General features: G+C 36.7%; 1 protein-coding gene across 2 annotated transcripts in view; it reads right to left on the bottom strand.

The window, feature by feature from the left end:
• Window positions 1-19,297, bottom strand: part of LOC150101286 (phosphatidylinositol 4-phosphate 5-kinase type-1 alpha-like) — a 597,237-nt gene that overhangs the window by 415,658 nt on the left and 162,282 nt on the right. For both annotated transcript variants that reach the window (XM_090401030.1, XM_090401031.1), the window contains exons 8-9: window positions 15,096-15,335; window positions 9,397-9,477 (exon numbers count right to left, since the gene is read on the bottom strand). In XM_090401030.1, the coding sequence (XP_090257156.1) occupies window positions 9,397-9,477; window positions 15,096-15,335 (321 nt within the window). The remainder of the gene's footprint in view (window positions 1-9,396; window positions 9,478-15,095; window positions 15,336-19,297) is intronic.

The following is a 19,297-nucleotide window of genomic DNA, read 5'->3' as shown; positions in this document are numbered from 1 at the left end:
CTCTCTGAATCCTGGGTACTATGGCACATGCTGTGTGACCATCACAGCATATACCTGATTGTTTTTGGTGGTTAAACAACTCTTCAATTGTTCAAGATGCCAAGCTATTTTAAACCTGGTTTTACTCCATTTCCCCAAGTAAGCAAACAGACAAATAAGTCAAGTTTGTGCCTGCATGTATTGCAAGTCTAGGCACAAACTTGACTTATCTGTCTGTTTGCTTACTTGGGAAATGGAGTAAAATCAGGTTTAAAATAGCTTGGCATCTTTAACATATATTATAGCCAAGGTAAAAAACTTTCTACATCTATCTCTCATCCTGAGATTTTTATTTAATAAGGTCAAAGCACTTTATGGTAACTTGTTTTGGTAAAATACTTATAAGCTCTGTATTACTTAACCTTGGTATTTCTAAGCCTGGCTCCCACTGATGAGACCTCAATAAAGGTCGAAACCAGTCTGGGTAGTGGCCCCTTGCCTTTAATGCATAGCATCATACATCTCCTCAAGCAGATGGGCTTTGCATTAAGGGTAAATATTAAGAATAGTTAGTGATCAGAGCTTATTCCACCTTTACCACGAGTTGCCTAGACTTGTACTACTTTGTGGGTCACCTAGACTTGCAATACATGCAGGCGCAAACTTGACTTATTTGTCTGTTTGCTTACTTGGGAAATGGAGTAAAACTAGGTTTAAAATAGCTTGGCATCTTTAACATATATTATACCCAAGGTAAAAAACTTTCTATAATTCTTCAATTGTGAAAATCTTCTCATCTGTGAAGAGGATATATCTGTAACTGTTGTTTACGTACTGCTGGAGAAGTACCTTGGATTTTACCAATCTCTGTCACATAAGTTGTGGTGTTAGGAAGTGTCCAGAAGAACAACAACAGGCTATCATTTCATCAGTTAGTACAGGTGACATCGTTCTCTGTTGCCACATCACTTTCTGCATTCTCACAGGATTATGGAGGAGTGCATTCACAGCCCTCACAAACTGTTGCTTCCTAATGCAGCATGGTTGACCTGTTCTATGGCAGTTCTGTTTCATTATAACAATTAATAGTCCAATACACAAACATCCTACTGATCCCAAGTGTTTTTAGCATATTGAAAACAGGTGGCTTCATTCCAACCTTGCAAAGTGCTACTGGTGATTGGTGCTGTTACAGTAGAGCTGTAATAGCACCAATATCCCCAATGCATGTTAATCTGTATAGCTAGACGACTCTCTCTCTCTCTACTGATAAACATGCAAATGTTGCCTGTACAAAGCACCACTAATGGAACAGGACTCATGCAATTCTGTGCATAGCGCAAGGGATGTGCAGAAGTTTTGTAACAGAATTTATTTCAAGACTGTGTATATTCCTTTTTGACAGTCACTCTTTCTTGTTCATCACTTCCCAAATCAGTATCTTATGATCACTCTCACCAACCAGCAGCAGTATTGATATCTTATAACAACCATATGCTTTAAGGATCACAAAATCTAATACTCCAGAACCTCGAGTTACTTCTGGTACATACTCTTTAAGAGTTAATCCTCAGATATTCAACAAATTTACTTTCCTCATTCCCATACACTATACTTTTCAATCCACATTTTTTATAATTAAAATCTTGCATTAGGATTACCTTCTTTTTACATGCTCAACCAATATGCCTAATGATTTAAACAATCAGTGCTCTCTAAATTATCTGGCCTAGAACTACATCCAATTAGACATACTACTCTAAAAATTTCAACTTCATGTCACACACATTCAAAATCTTCATATCTACTATTTTCAACTTTCCATCTTTGTACATACAATTCCCTTGTTATTATTAACAATATTTCCCCAGCCTCCTCCTCCCTTTTCACCTTCCTCTCCTTCTGCAAATTTCTACATCCTTTCATTTCTGTTCCTGACAGCACATCATCCTCACACAACTAAGTTTCAATTACACCTGGATACCCCCCCCCCCCCCAGTGATTGAGTCAGTATTGAGAATACTGACTTAATCACTGCAAAAAAACTCAGTTCCCTAAGTTCCAAGACCTGTTACATTAGTGTGGAAGCATAGCAACCAAATTCTTTTTGAAGCCATTCCTCTAACACAATCACTATATTATACTTTCCTGTCACTTTAATCTGACTGCTCCCATTTCCCTGAATCTGACTGTCATTTCCATTCACATCCCTCTCATCTCTGTCTTTATGCATACCTTCACCTTGTCCTGCCATAATCACATCTTCAACCTTGTATCCATCTTCCTTCTGTTCTATCACAATCTCTCTTTGACTCTTAGCTACACTCTAACTTCATCTCGATTCTGTGCTTTGTCAGCAAACAAGATTTTCTAAATGTCCAACACAAAACCCATTCAAAAATGGATATACATTCAAAGATACTCATTCAAGAATTTGCTCACAGCATCACAAGAGGTATCTGTCAAGAACATGGCTATTTTACCAACAGTTGGTGACAGTGATCATGCTGTGCTTTCTTGGGAAGCATCTAATTGTACTAATGCTGAATTACAAAGCTGGAAATTATGATCAACTAAGGAGAATACTATCTTTTGTCCAACGGTATCAGTTATTGAATGGGAAAAATGTCAGTAATGCATGGGAATCTTTGACAAAGTGCTTAAATGAGGCGGTATCTGAATGTATTCCTAGTGTTTGAAGAATAAATAAGTTGAGAGTGAAATGGATTTGCAACCTTATTAAGCAAGAAATCCGCAAGAAGATGATGTAGAAAGAACATAATGAAAATAAGAGTGAGAGGAGTTATGAAATACATAAAGCACAGGCCAGAAAAGTAATGAGTATTGAGCAAAAAGCTAAATGGGAGTATGAAGAGAAATTGGCCATGCAAGTAAAAGGCAATCCCAAAGAATTTTATTGTAATGCAGCAAGCAAAAGAATGAATGAATGAAGAAGAATAACTTCTTTATTGAATGCAGATGATACTCGAGTGTTGGAAGCTAATGAGATTGTTCAGTTAATGAGTGCTTACTTTGAGGTGTATGTAACATGGTGCACAGTGCTACTGCTGCATTGGATGAAGAGTAAGAGGTTCATGAAAATGAAGTTGAAGAGCTGTTTCATAACCTGAATAAGAATTTGTCTATAGGGACAGAAGGAATATCAGCCCATTTGCTAAAGGAATGTTCAGCCAAATTGCTATGCCTTTCACATGTTTGTATAACTTGAGTCTCAGCTCAGGAATGATACCACAGGAATGGAAGGAATGTATGACAGTTCCATTGTACAAGGGTGGCAAAAACTGAAGTGTCTAACTACCGACCTATCAGCATCTCTGGTGTGGTAGTAAAGATTATAGAGAAGTTGGTAAAACTCTCATACAGAAATGGGTAGACAAACACGTTATACTCTGCAAGCAGCAGCATGGGTTTACTAAAGGAAGTTCATGTTTTAGCAATTTGCTAATATTTTATAACAATGTTACAGCAAAGTTGGATAAAGGGAATAGATACACAATGATAATGTTGGATTTTTCTAAGGCATTTGATAGGATACCACACAAAAGGTTGTTGCATAAAGTGGAGAATATGGGATTGCAATATAAACTCTTGACTTGTATCAGGGGATGGACGACAGACAGATATCAAAAAGTGGTACACGGAGGGTGTGAATCTGCCAGATTTAAAGTGACCAGTGGTGTACCTCAGGTTTCAGTCCTTGGGCCATTATTGTTCACTCTATACATTAATGACATCAGGCAGGGTCTAACATCAGATGTGTAATTGTTTGGCTATGATGCATAGGCAGGACAATCAGGGATGCTACTGATATCCAACACTTACTAAATGATTTGAATAGGCTATAAATTTGGTAAAATGGCTGTCAGTTTAATGTTAGTAAGTGCAAATTTATGCATTTTGGTGTGATTAGATTTCCAGCAGTATATTACATTAGCGGAGTTAAACTACAAGAAACTGAGGAGGTAAGGAATCTTGGTGGATAGGAATTTGAAGTTTAAAGATCACATAACAAAAGCTGCAAATACAACTCAGAGGATAATTGAGATGAAGCAAACTTTCACATCTAAGGATAAGAGAGTCATTTTCCCTCTTTATAAGGCTTTGATAAGACCACACCTGGATTATTGCATGCAGATTTTGTCTCCAAGATTCCAAGAAAGTAAAGAAGCTGTGGAAAGGGTGCAAAGAAGAGTTACAAAGATTTTATCCAGATTATGGGATTTAGATTATGATTAACCAATATGCAATCATGTGGATTACATATTGGTTAACAGTAAACAGAACGGGTGATATGATAGAAGTGTACAAACTTTTGAATTGATATTACAGGATAGCTCTGATGAAATTTTTTGTTATATGGAAGTTGGAGAGAGAACACAGAGGCATCCATTGAAGTTAAGTTTGTTCACAGTCAAGAAGGGCTAAGAGTTAGGTTTTTCTCTCACAGAGCAGTGAGTGAGTGGAATAATCTGACTTTAGGGGTAGTGAGTGTATCTAGTGTGCATGAATTTAAGGGAAGGTATGACAGTTGGTTTGAGTGATTTATAGCCTCTCTCAATGAGTCCTTGACTGCCTGGAGGTCTTAGATAATAACAATAATAATAATAATACATATGTTTATACAACATGCACACTGTGTTTTGATGTTCCCACAAATTTATAAAATAGGGGACATCTGTAAAGCATCATCATCAAATTCCTGACATGTACCCTCAAGGAGTGTACAGGATATGATAGTACTACATGAAAAATTTACATCATTACTAACTTCCTATCTACAATTTTCCTCCAAATCGGTCTGTTACTTGTCAAGACTCCAACATTATCAGATCTTATATTTCTATCGTCTAAGGCACTTTGTACTGTATCAATCCATCCATATCTTGGTCTTCCTCTGGGTCGTTTTCCTGCCATCCTGGTAAAGAACACTATTTTGCTAATCTTTCCTAACCCATTCTGTTTAAGTGACCATACCACATAAGATTAGCTCTGCTAACACATTCCTGGATGCTGACAATGTCAAGTTCTTTCCTAATATCCTCGTTTTTAATATGATATTGCCATCTGTTCACGCCTCTAATCTTTCTCAGGACTCTCATATCTGCAGTCTCTAGTCTTTGGTCAAGTATTTTACTTCTGACCCAGCTCTCAGATCATAAGTTAAAATTGGTTTGAACACTGTCTTGTATACAGCTAATTTAGTGTTCCGATTAATTTCTCTCTTATTCCATATGAATTTATTCAACTGACTTACTACCATACCAGCTTTGTTGATTCTGTTGTCTATTAACTTTCTGTGCCCACCATGAAGTTCTGATTTTTATATCCTTGCAGACAACCTCACCTCATGCCTCTCTGGCTTTATCAATCAGGGTTTTCTTCAAGGCTTGCCACTGCATCTCCAAGGTTTGGTTCCTATTCTCAAACTCTTTCATTTTTTCTTCAATCGTGTTTGTGTATTTTAGTCTACAGTTCATGTCTGAGAGCTGTTCAACTTTTATTCACTTTAAAACTTTCTTACATGTTATTCTTTTCAATATGAAATTCAGTTTAACCTGCTCAAGACTAAATAGTGATCACTTGAAATTTCAAATCCTCTGTACACTCTGGTGTCCTGCACCAGAGAGAAAACATGTCTAAGATAATAAGACAATAATATCAACTATGTTATTGTTGATAGTCAATGAGATTTTTCTTATTCCTTGCCTCTTCTCTCCATGTGAATTTGTGCACATTTTTATGTTGGAACATGATGTTAGTAATAACCAGTCCATGTCCTGAGCAGAAATCCAACAGGTATTTGCCATTATTATTAGTTTTGCTCTTGTCTCCAAATTTTCCCAAAATATTTTTGTATGTCTTACAATCATTTCCTACTCTGCTAATTAGATCCCCAACAAGGACCAACTTTTCCTTTTTCATTGTGTCAGTTGCTTTTTTTTCTAAAGCATTAAAAAATTCCTGCAATTCTACCTTAGTAGAACCTTCTGTGGGACCATAGGCACAAATAAGTCTCATTGTCCAATTCCCCATTCTCATATCTGCCCACATCACTCTACTTGAGACTGCCTGCCATTCAAGAAGATTAGCCTCGTATTATGTGTTGAATACTCCTTCTTTTTCTTGATTGTTATTGCCTGAATATAGCATTTTGTATTTATTGCTCAAAGATCTTACCAGTTTTTGTCTTTTTTGTTTCAGTCATGCCTATTATGTCGATTTGGTACTTATCTAATTCCTCAGCTATCTCCATTTCTTTGCCATTCAGGCTTCTTATGTTGATAGTACCGATCTTTAACTCTGGTGATGTTGAGTTGGGGTTTGTTTTCAGATTTGTTCCAGTAGCTGACTTTTCACTGTTCACTCTGGTTCCCTGCCGAAAACAACGGGGTGGGGGTGGGGGACTTGTGTAACCCGATGATGCCCCAGCTGGCATGAAATTTTGTTATGCTGTACCATCATTTTGTATACTGCTTTAAGCCAATAAGAATTGAATTTGGTTGGCTAAATCCCAAATTGCCAGCCCATCCTCGTTCGTTCAGTATCCAAGTAGATACCCAACAGAGTGCAACACGAGGAGGTGAGGAGTGGACATTAGGTCAGAAGCCCTGGTTGGTTCTCCGCATTCTTTTAAAAGCTATGTGGAGATCTCCTCTCAGCATCTGTAAAGCATTATGTAAGAATTTGTTTACTTTTTTTTTTTTTTTTTTTTTTTAATATCTCATAGAACTACCCACCCATGAAAAGTTGCATACCTATAACACGTTATTATACTAAGGGCTATCTATTAGTTGTTTTTTTTTAATTTTAGATTTTTTTTGTGTGTTTTTATTTATTTTTCATTATTCACAAATCCATTCAATAGTAAAGTATGAAACTAATATGTAGTATGAATAATGTATAATAGAATATATATATATATATATATATATATTGTTAGATCTTGAATGATAGCTCTATCAAGAATAGAACCGCTCCATTCAAGATTTAAGAAGAGAACAATATCAAGCAAAAGCACACTTGTACTCTTGACAAAACAGACATAATATGTGAAGATGTAGATATTAACTTTGCTTACAAAGGAATTAAAATATAAAAGAAGAGGTTGAATCTTAAATTAAAATGAAATAGAAGGAGGAAATAAATATTAAATTGTACTATGTTTAAGGTTATTGTCTAAAACAGATGGAATCTTAATTTGTCAAAAACATCAATGTTAAAATATGCCATGAATAAAGTTGTATATCACCATGTGAACGAGAAAGTTCAAAGGTTGCAGTTTGGCCACCAATGATGATCTAACGAGCGATGTGAGTTTTAGACCATACGTGGAAGGCGCAAGAAATTCGTGTTCCCTGAAAAAAGCGATGCGCATACAGCAAGAAGGTGACAGCAAATGGGAGAGCGGCGTAGACAAGTTTGGAGTGCGGAAAGAGGGCGCTATAATGGGGTTTAAAACGGATTCACATCGTTGAGAAAGATATTCCTTTTGCTTTCTTTTATGGTTTTCTCCTGGTTTCTGTGGTGATCCCTGGTCGCGTGTGTCCTCCCCGTGGGTCTCCTGCTCAAAGTTCCCGCGCAGATCAGCATGCCTGATACTCGACAAGATGTGTGAAGACAGCAAAGTGGCAGCATGTTTCCTATTGCTGAGTGATGCGAATCAAAGAAAATATAGCACGAGATGATGGCAGTGTTTGAGTTTTAGACCATCGGTGTGGATCTACCTGATGAGAAAGCAGCAAAGGATTCCTTTGAAGGTAAATCGTGTTAGAAGCGCTGACGCAAAAAGTTCGTAAGCCCAGAAGAAACAAGTGGCTAATTCTAGACGAGCACATGACTCCCACGTGGCGGCAATCCATCGTACAGAGCAACAATCTATAACAAAGAACAGATGGAAGGATCAAGAAATCATCTAACAAGGTGGTAATGTACAAATCTTCCCTTTTGTGTTATCTATTGGTGTCAAAGATGTAAATGGACAGAGTTTAGAAAAGGAGAGAGAGAGAGAGATTTTTGAGACAGTTTCCTGTGTTATGTTAATCGAATTTGACTGGTAGTCTAAGTTTATAAGTTGTCTAGACCAAGTTTAATGCGTATGGGTTGTTAGTAGCAGTAATCTATACCGACATTCATGTTTGTGATATATTATTATTATTATTATTCAGGCCTCCAAGGAGTCAAAAGACTCATCGAGGGAGGTCCTTCCTAAGACATAAAGTCTGTCAAGACTCACTGAGGGGAGGTCCCCCCTGAGAAACACAAAGTCTATCATACCACTCTTTAAACTCACTGACCGTTCTCGCTCCCACCACTCCATCAGGCAATGCATTCCACGGCTCAACCACCCTCCACACAAAGAAACCACTCCTCACCCTCTTGCTCACAGCTTCCTTTCGTAACTTCCAGGGATGGCCTCTTGTCATCACTCCTTCCCGCTGATCAACCAAGTGAAAGAACTCCCCAGTGTCAACCCTGTAACCACCTCTCAACAGTTTAAAAGTCTCAATCATATCACCTCTCCTCTCCTTCTTCTATCCAACAAACTCTGCAGTCCACATTCTCTCAGCCGATCCTCATAACTATCCTTGTACAGTCCTGAAACCATCTTTGTCATCCGTCTTTGTATCCTTTCCACAGTTAATTTATCCCCTTCAAATCCTGGGGACCAAATCTGAGAACAATAGTCCAAGTGTGGTCTGATCAGAGACTTATACAATGGAATGATAACCCTCTTATCTCTGCAGGTCAGTGTCCTTCTCATAATAGCAGCAATCCTCTGTGTTACCTTCACCACCTTTGCAATATGTCCCCTAAACTTCAGGTTTCTATCAATCATCAACCCCAGATCTCTTGTATTTGAATAGCCTGTCTGTTTGATTATTATTACCCTGCTTTACTTGTATTTTAGTATTAACCTTGATTTGCTTGATTATATGTTTGTTTAAATTGTAATGTTCTTAGATAAATAATAATTGTGTTTTCCCATGTACACCTGGAGTTTGTCTGAGTAAGAGATTGAATTTTACCACTCACGAAAATATCGAACCTATGTTTAGAGGAAAAAGGAGGAAATTTAAGATTGTTAAGGCCATGACTATATACTGAGAACTCAATCTACCTAACTACTTAATCTATATAAGGTATTACTTGAATTCTGGGAAAGTTTCTTCAGATAAGAGTTTCTATCCTAGAGTTCTGACTGGCGCAGCATAAACAAATAAATTTCGTCAGAGCTCGAAAAGAGAAATGGCCTCAGAAAATCAGTTTAGAAGCCAGATCTCAGTAGGCACAAGGAGAACAATAGAGGTAAAATATTTAAGAAAACAACGACGTAACAATATATAATGCATATTCTAAATTATCTTAAAAAGTCCAAGATAAATAAAAAATAATTACCAGCTTTTCCTTCACTGCATGATCAAGATTATGAATCCCCAATAATAAACTATAATCCATAATTTTGAAACTTTCTAACACCTATGTTAGAAAAAATATATAAAACACCTTATTTTAATATACTTAAATGTTTTGTTAAGTGTTGAACTATGTTTCAATCTACTAAAATATTCTGTATCTTTCAATATATAAATTTATTGCCTTATTCAAGTTTCCAAAATATTTTTAATGATACTTATAATTTAGTAATTAATATAGTCATTCAATTCTTTTCACTTCAAAATAGTTCCCATCTCTTTGCGCAATTTACAAAACAAATAAGGTACTTTCGTATTACCTCCACTTCTCATCTTGTGTGCCAAGCAAAGAGAATAGTGCAAACTTATGTTTTGAAACTCCAAAACTGTTGCAAAGCAGTATTCATGTAGTGTATAAAATCCCTATTACATCATTTCTAAAGAAATTTTTTACTGGCCACCTTATCAGAGATGCTGCAACACTTTTTGAAGTGTTAACAGTTTTGTCCTCTGAAATAAATTCTTACAATCTTGGCTGCATGCAGTAGTCCAAGTGCAGTCATAGCAAAGCATTGTAATGAGGCAAAATGACTTCAGATTATGTTGACATGTAAGAATATCACTATTCTTACATGTCAATAACTGTTTCAATATTATAGTTCTCCTCTGAGTTGTATTTGCAATTTTTGCTATGTGACCTCTGACATTCAAATTTCTATCCACCATAACTCCAAGATCTCTAATCCAATCATTTTGTTGTAGAATAATCTTACCAATATTATATGCCATTTGATATTTCATCATACCAAAGTACATGACTTTACACTTACCAACATAGAATTGATAGTCATTATCATTTGCCCACAGTTTCACTTTATTCAAATCATTCCGCAGGTGTTGTATATCTGACTGTAGCATCTCTGATTAATTTGCCTGTCTTTATATCACCAGCAAACAACTGAATATCTCTTGTCAGTCCAAGAACAAATCCATAGACTACACCACTGGTAACCTTAAATCTAGCAGATTCACATCTCCCATACACCATGTTCACATACTAGTACATCAGTCATCAACTTATACAAATTTACAGTTTATATTCCACTGTTCTTTAAAATATACTTGTATAATGAGAGGTTTCCTTTAATTAACACATAAAACACAAGGAATAAGTAATACATTTTAATTAAAGCCATATATTTCACAATAAATATTTCAAGCCATCATCAGTGGTACCGATAGCTAATTACAAGGTAGAATGCAAGCAATGGTTAATTATCATTATTATTATCTTCCAGACCTTCATGGAGTCACAAGATTCATCATGGGAGGTCAACATAAAGTCTATCATACCACTCATCCATAGTCTGCACATTCATCACCCTCTCAGGTAATGCATTCCATGCTTCTATCAATCTCCATGCAAAAAACTTACTTCTTACTATTTTACTCACCACCTTTCAGGAATGGCTGTATTCTTGCTCCTTTCCCTCATTCTACAATATAAAAAATTTCCTTCCTCAGTGGTGACAGGACAAAAAAAGTCTTCAACAGCTAAAATGTCTCAATATGAGCACAGATATCCAGATGTAGTCTGATTTATACAATGAGATGAGCACTCTGGTGGTCAATGTTCTCCTCAAAACTGCTGCAATTCTCTGAGATGTCTTCACAACCTTTGCAGTATGTTTTCAGAACTTCAAATCTCTATCCACAATCACCCCAAGATCCCTTGCTTCCGCCACTTCTTACAGTATCATCATCATCAAATTCCTGCCATGTACCCTCAAGGGGTGTACAGGATATGATAGTACTACATGAAAAAAAAAAATTACATCATTATTAATTTCCTATCTACAATTTTCCTCCAAATCAGCCTGTTACTTGTCATCACTCCAACATTATCAGATCTTATATTTCTATCGTCTAAGGCACTTTGTACCGTATCAATCCACCTATATCTTGGTCTTCCTCTGGGTCGTTTTGCTGCAAACCTGGCAGAGAACACTTGTTTTGCTAATCTTACAGTATAGTATAGACTTCTTACAGTATAATTCCACTAAGTGAGTATGAAGAATTAAATCGACAGATCCCAGATTTTAAAACCTTACATTTAGTTAGATTAAAATGACATCTGCATTTGTTTAACCACCATTCCAGCCTATTCAATTCCTCTTGAAGAACCAAAGCATCAGCAGCATTACTAATAACTTTCCCAAGCTTCACATCACAGGACTACAGGGACATGTAGTCCTGTGACAATATCATTGACAAAGATTGACTCCTCTTCAAATTCTTTCACTCACTGTACTGCTGAACCTTTCTAATAATTCCACACGAATTCTTTCCATTTTAATACCTCTACATCTAGTAGAGGTATTAAATTTAATACCTTTAATACTGTATTCATCCTCCAATCAGGACAACAAAGTCACTCTCACTAACAGCAGGAAAGAACGTCATCTCAGTCAAAATCAGATCCTCTGATGCTATGCCCAAATCCAAAACTGTTAATCCTCATGTTCCATTAACCACATGCTTCCTAAGACAACTGTCCCTCAAGAAATCCATATGGATCATTCCTTTGGAGAGCCTTAGTCAATCAAGGCCATTATCTCATTCACTTCAATTCTTATGCTCCTACCATTTGTATACAGAAAAACCAGTGTATTGTCCTTCTTATAACATTATTACTCTCCTCATACTCCACCTGGCTCTGTAATATAATTTATAGTTTGTCCTTAGGTTTTGGATACCAGTGTATAAGCTGATTGTCCGAAAAAGAATCATTGAAGAAATAATGCAGATGGAAATTGTTTGAACACACACTGAGAATGGACAGCAGGGAGATTCTTAGCATGGCCTTGATATGGATCCTAGAAAGAAAACAGAAATACCTAAATTAACTTGGCAGAGAATGACGGAAATTTAAAGGAGAATGGCTAGCAGGAAAACCTGGGGAAAAGCAAAACTGATGGCTTAAGACAAAAGTATTATAAAGAAATGGATTTCAGCCTTATGAGCCATGAGGCACAAAGTGGATAAGTAAGTAGTAGCATTACTATAGTCTGCTTGATGAGAAGGATGTGAAGAGAAAGGAGAAAATCAATTTGTTAATCTTTTTAGCATGGTAACCATTGGCTAGGAAGTTCTAGAGAATAAAGGAGAGTTCAGATGACAAAGAAGCTTGGCTGGAACAGAAGTTGGAGACTCTTTTGAGAATGGTTTAGTTTATACCATACTGTTGAGAAGGGGGGGGGTGCTAGAAAAGTTTATGTATCTACCTGAGTGGATGGGTTTTCTATAAACTGAGAATAGAAAGGGTGCCACTGCAAAAACCTGATATTAGAATATCTAGAAAAAGCATGCCATTATCATTTTCTTTTTCTATGGTGAACTGGATTCTATGATTTTGGCTATTGAGGTGAAGGAGGAAGGAATCTAATGTGTCTGAGCCATGTGGCGAGTTCTGAGATATGGTTCTTTAATGCATCCATTAAAGAACTGATCATTGAGTTTGGGAATTGTATATAAATGGCATATTTTTCAAAATGTTCCATAAAGAAATTGGCTAAAGGGGAAGAGAGGGAAGGGCATATGGTTGTTTCCTCTATCTGTTTATACACTGCTTGGAAAGAAGTCAATGGTCACCCTCATGGGCAAGGTGCATCGTGACATGTAACAAGTTACGTGTTTGAAGCCAGTATAAATTGGAGGAACATGATGTTCCCAAGTCAGTGCAACAGTGCCTAGGTGAAATGGCTGCTAGAAGGGAACTGATGGAGTTGGAAAGATACAGACAGGCCTGCAAAATAGGATGCCATGTTCCAGGTCTATCTGTTTGGCAAATTATTGACAAATTGGGTGATCCAAGGTCAACAATCAGTGATACCATACTGAGATGGAAGCACAGGGTGTCAACCACAAGTGCTATCTGCAGTGGACAACCTACAACACTTACCGAACCTGACCATAGGATGCTACAAAGGAAAATATGTTAAAACCACCATTCGTCAGTCAAAACATTCAATGCAGAGTTCCAGGCATCAACTGGAACGTGAATCTGCACGAAAATATTGAGAACCGAAGCTCACAATATGAACTTCCATGGTAGGACCTCGATATGCAAGTCCCCATTACCAGAACCAACAATGCAGCGTCGTCTTCAGTGGTGCAAAGAACATGTACAGTGGGATGTGGGAGCTTAGAAAGCTCATATTATGGAGCAGCGAATCACACTACACTCTCTACCATGCAGATGGAGGGGTGTGGCAGATGTGCGGTGAATACCTCTTACCAGAATGCATAACCCCAACTATGAAATTCAGAGGTAGTGATGTGATGGTTTGGCCTTGGACCTCTCTTTGTAGTGCCACCAACACTGAACACTGAGAAGTATCAGGACATTCTGGACAATGCAATGCTTCCTACTTTGTGGCTGTTTCTAAAGAAGTGATCACTGTCTCTTTCAGCAAGACAATGCTCGTGTGATAAGGCTGCTGCTGTAACTGCATGGTTCATGGACATGAATGTCACCATAGAACCCTGATCTCAACCATACTGAACATCTGTGGAATGAACTGGAGTGCTGGGTGAGGTCAATGGATGTCTGTCCCACAACAGTCCTCATCATCTACACCAACACCATCTACCGCCGACCACCACCACTAGTATTTTCACAGACAATCACAAACATCCATGCCTGCGGTGGGATTCGAATCCGCAGCTTTTTGGCTGGAGAGCAGATACGCTAACCACTCGGCCAACCAGGCTGGCAATATATACAACTACATAATGAGAAGCCATTAAACCATATATGACAGGTCTATTTCTACCCGAAATAGTTTTCAAGCAGACAGATTGGATATAATCTCAAAGTCATATAAGCACACATAAAAAGAAGTAAAAACAATAAGCAGAAAAAATTAGACTAAAAGCCTTAAATCCTTAGGCCTCCCACCCAGCAGCTAAGGCTAGCTGCTGGGTGAAAGGCCTAAGGATTAAGGTTTCACAAATCTTAAGAAGTTTAGTACATCCATATTTATTAAGATTAGCTTGGTTTAAGAAATCTGCTGCTGATTCCAAGAAAAGTAGATTCCATAGCGCACGCACACACACACACCCTATATTACACAAAATCCCCCATGTAAAACCCCTACAGAATGATCTTGGCTGACATTGTTTTCATTTGCATCAGCACCCCAATAACATAGTTTATCTATTGTATATGGTATAAATATATCAATAAAAAATAAACACACTTGTGTTTATCATTGTAATTATCAAAATATCACTAAATCAATATTAAAAAAATGAATTAGCTGTGAGCTCACAATCACATGGTCCGCTAAGTATAATATTCATCTTAATAATGGGAATATACTCATAATAAATACAACAATAATATATCTATAATCATACATTTTATTCATTTAATTTTATTAATAATGAAGGGGAATTAATCGTTCCATAATATTCATTACACCACAGATTGTTAGAGCTGGTAAATAATAAGTGCATGCCGAGTTTTAACTGTGTTGTATTCGACTGCTTTACCCAATCCTAGCATGCAACAAGTCAAAAATGCACTGACCTCTGCCTACGGAACCCAGATAACATCTAATTATGTAATCATTTTTATTTTAAAAATTATTATTTCTAATAAATAATTATAATACTTACTCTGCAATCTCTATGAATTGTTTTTACCAATGCCATGTATGTCTCAGCTTCCAAGAGAATTCCATCTGGATGATGGTCAATAAAATCTAAATCTTTAAAAGTTGGAGATTCTTTTGTTCGTTCATATTTACTTGCTTTCCTCTTGAAAGTGGAGCCTTTTAAGTCATACTTCTGATGAATTTTAATGGAAGAAGGTACCAAATTATTCATCACAACCAACCTTACATTTTTGCCTCCACACTAAACAAAAAAAAAAACAAGTTAAATGATAAATAATATCAAATACAAACTTATTAATTACTAACCATTTACGAAAAACAAAACTACATTAGAGCCTACCAGTTTCGCCAGCAAACTGTCTGGCTTTTTCAAGGCATTTACGGAGATGTCTCCGTAAACGGCCGAAAAAGCCAAAACTGGTAGGCTCTAATGTAATTTTGTTTTTCGTAAATGGTCAGTAATTAATAAATAAATTTGTATTTGAATTATATAAACGACCAAATATGTTTAGTTTAATATCAAATATCCTTAAGATTATAAATGCTTATAAAGTTTTACTTGTGAATACCAATTTATAGAATTAATTAATTCTATAAATTGGTATAAATCAATAATACAGAATTAATTTTTAGTTTACTACAAATGCACCATTGTCATTATTATTAAAGCGAAACCACACTCAAGTCAACCCTCACTATCGCATACACCAGTGTTGTCCTACCTTTCAGTAACCAAATATGCTTTTTAAAAATTTTAACACGGACATACTCCCTCTCAAGTAAGAGTATTGGGAGAAGTTATAATAATATGTCATTAAAACATAAATAATTAAAAAGCTTTTTTTAATTATTACATACATTTTTAACTATGGTCCGTGCGGTTAGCCTAGTGGCTTTGCATTTCGCAACCATATGCCTGGGGAAGGAGTGTCCCAGGTTCGATTCCCATCGAAGACATGAGGAATTTGAGGATCTTCCTCAGGCATTGCCAAGTTAGCCGGTCTTGGGCATGGGCAGTAGGGTTTTTTCCGCCAGTTTATCTGGCGTTTTTCATCCCGCAAGCAGGCAAACCGGCCCCATAAACATTCACTACTACAGTCAAAAATATATCCCCCCCCAGCGGCAGTCTAGGCAACAGGTCGGTTGGGAGTGGTACTAAGAAGTCACATCTAAGTAACACATGGACCCTGCATAGGAAGCGAGAATAACGCATAGTGAAAGAAGATATACATTTTTAGCTATACAGTAGAAACAAAAATTCTCTTCTTCTTCTCTTCCGTCTAAGACGGGTTGAGTCTTCTCTTGAACAGGATCTTCCAGTCTTCTCTATTCCTTGCAGTTCGAAAAAGTTCCTTATATGTTCTGCATCCCGAGATGTTCTTTATTAATTTCAGCCAGGTAATTCTTGGTCTTCCGAGTCTTCTTTTTTCAGTTGGAAAAGTACTGATTAGGAGGACGTTAGGAAGTCTGTCTGCGTTCATGCATACAGTGTGGCCAAACCATCTCAGTTGTTGTTTTCTAATTTTTTCTATTATTGTCTTTTTATACAATAATTCTTGTCTGACTGTGCCGTTTGTTTTCTTTTCTATCCAACTTGTTCTATTTATTTTTCTTAAGCATTTCATTTCAAATGCCAGCAGTTTTTTTCTCCTCCCTTTTCTTAACTGTCCACGCTTCTGCTCCAATGATGACTGTTGGTGTAATTATTGATTCGTATAATTTGATTTTGGCTTGCTTAGATATCTTATTTGTTTTCCAGATTTTCTGTAATTTTCCCATGGCGGTCCATCCTATCGCTATTCTGTGTCTGAGTTTCTATTGTTTCTGTTAGTTTTGATCCAAGATATATGAAGTTGTCTACTTGTTCTCCGTTTAGGGTGGCTGAGATGGTAGTTCTGTTCCTCCCTATTTTCATCACTTTTGTCTTTTGTATATTTATAGTCATTTCATATGTTTTACAGGTTTCGTTTAGCTTGTTTATCAACCTTTGTAGTTCATTTGGGATTCTTGCAATAAGGACGAGATCATCTGCATAATTGATATTATTTATGTATAAACCATTGACATTGATTCCAGGCTCATTGTCTATTGCCTTCTTTACAACTTCATCTAGATATTTTAGGCCACACATGGACTATTGTGCCCAGATTTGGTCACCTGGTTTTCAGAAGGATGAAGAGATGTTGGAAAGGGTCCAAAGGCGACTGACTAAGGTAGTTTCTGACCTCTGGAATGTCGAGTATGAGGAAAGATTGAAAAGATGTAATTTGCAGAGTCTAGTGGAGAGAAGGAAGAGGGGAGATATGATAGAGACCTACAAGTTGGTAAGGGGTTGTTATAGGATCAATGGTGGAGAAGTTCTACAGAGAATAGTGGGAGATCAGGGGAGAACCAGAGGTCATCCCTGGAAACTGTATAAAGAGGGTGTGAGTAGGGGAGTGAGAGGCAGGTTTTTTTCGTGCAGAGTTGTGAATGATTGGAATGCCTTGCCTGAGAGTGTGGTGTCTGCAAGGAGTTTGAATGTGTTTAAGACGCGGTATGATGAGATGTGTGTGAGATAAAAGGACCTCCTAGATGAGTCTTTGACTCCATGAGGTCTTGTTTAATAATAATAATAATATGTTGAATAAGCACGGGGATAATGGGAATCCTTGCATTACTCCTTTTTAGATCTCTTTGGGTTCTGCTGTGAGTGTGTCCTTTTTAATTATTGCATTTGTCTTAGAGTAATATTTTATCAGAAACTGTATTATATATTTGTCTATTGCTTTTTCTAGTAGAACTTTAAGGATTTCTCTGTTGATGTTATCGAAAGCTTGTTTAAAGTCCACAAAACAACAATATAGTTCTTTATGGTCTTCCCAGCTGAGCTCTGCTAGTTGGTGCAATGTGAAAATCTGGTCTATTGTTGAATAGTTTCCTCGGAAACCAGTTTGTTCTATGCCTATCAGTTCATGTAAAGAAAAATTATGAAATTTAAATTTTTAATAATAAAAAAAAGTTTAATGAGACGAATGAAATGTAGGACTCAGGAAGTTAAAGAGGCATTCAAAGAAAAGAAGAAAGCATATATAAAGTTCCTGTTGCTTGATTTCCTTGATATAAGTTCTTTATGAGGGTTACTAGATGGTTTGGTATTCCATATTTTTGCATGATATCCCATAAAATATCCCACCTCATACAGTCAGAGGCCTTGGAGTAATCTATAAATAATAGATAAAGGCTTAAACTGAATGTCAGAATTACAGAGATATTAGTGAGTGTTCCTGGTAAGATTTATGCAAATATACTTCAGAAACAGCTAAGAACCATTGTGGAAGGGAAGTCTAGTGAAGAACAAGCTGGATTCCGGCCAAACAGAGGTTGTGCCAGGATCAGATTTTCACTTTAAGACAAATAGCTGAGAAATCTTGGGAATATAAACAAGGACTGGTATTTAAGTTTTGTAGATCTGGAAAAAGCATATGACAAGATGCCAAGAGGAAAACTCTTCAGAACACTACAGTTACATGGTGTAAATGGGATATTATATCGAGTAATACATGGTCTCTATTTAAGGTATAAGTGAGCAGTTAGAATTGAAGGTGGTACAGGAAGATGGTTTGATGTTAAATTAGGTGTGTGTCACAAAGGAGGTCATTATCTGATGACTTTTCCAACCAATTTTAACTTATGGATCTGAGAGCTGGGTTAAAAATAAAACACTTGATCAAAGACTGGAGACCTCTGATATGACAGTTCTGATAAAGATTAGTGGAGTGAATAGATGACATCAATGGCAGTATCACATTAAAAAAAATGAATTAGGAAAGAACTTTCCATTGTCACCATTCAGGAATGTGTTAGTAGAGTTAATCTCAGGTGGTCACTTAAACAGAATGGGAGAGGAAAGATTATCAAAACAAGTGTTTGCCAGGCTAGCGGGAAAAAGATCCAGAGGAAGACCAAGATGTAGATGGATTGACACATTAAAGCATGCTTTAAGATAGAAATATAAGATCTGATAATTTTGGAGTCTTGACAGATATCAGATTAATTTGGAGGAAAATTGCTGATTGGAAGTTAGTAATGGTGTAACTTTTGCATGTAGCACTATTATCATAATACTTGATAATTCCTGATATTATTATAATAATATGTACCCCATGTGGGTACATACCAGGAATTTGATGATGATGAAATTTAGGTTAGAGTTCTGACCTC

Source organism: Typopeltis vanoorti, chromosome 11 (genome assembly GCF_054136105.1).
Source record: "Typopeltis vanoorti isolate ZY-2024b chromosome 11, IOZ_Tvanoo_1.0, whole genome shotgun sequence".
Classification (NCBI taxonomy): Eukaryota; Metazoa; Arthropoda; class Arachnida; order Uropygi; family Thelyphonidae; genus Typopeltis; species Typopeltis vanoorti.
The sequence above is the reverse complement of the archived record's forward strand: the minus strand, read 5'-3'. Positions and strand labels throughout refer to the sequence as shown.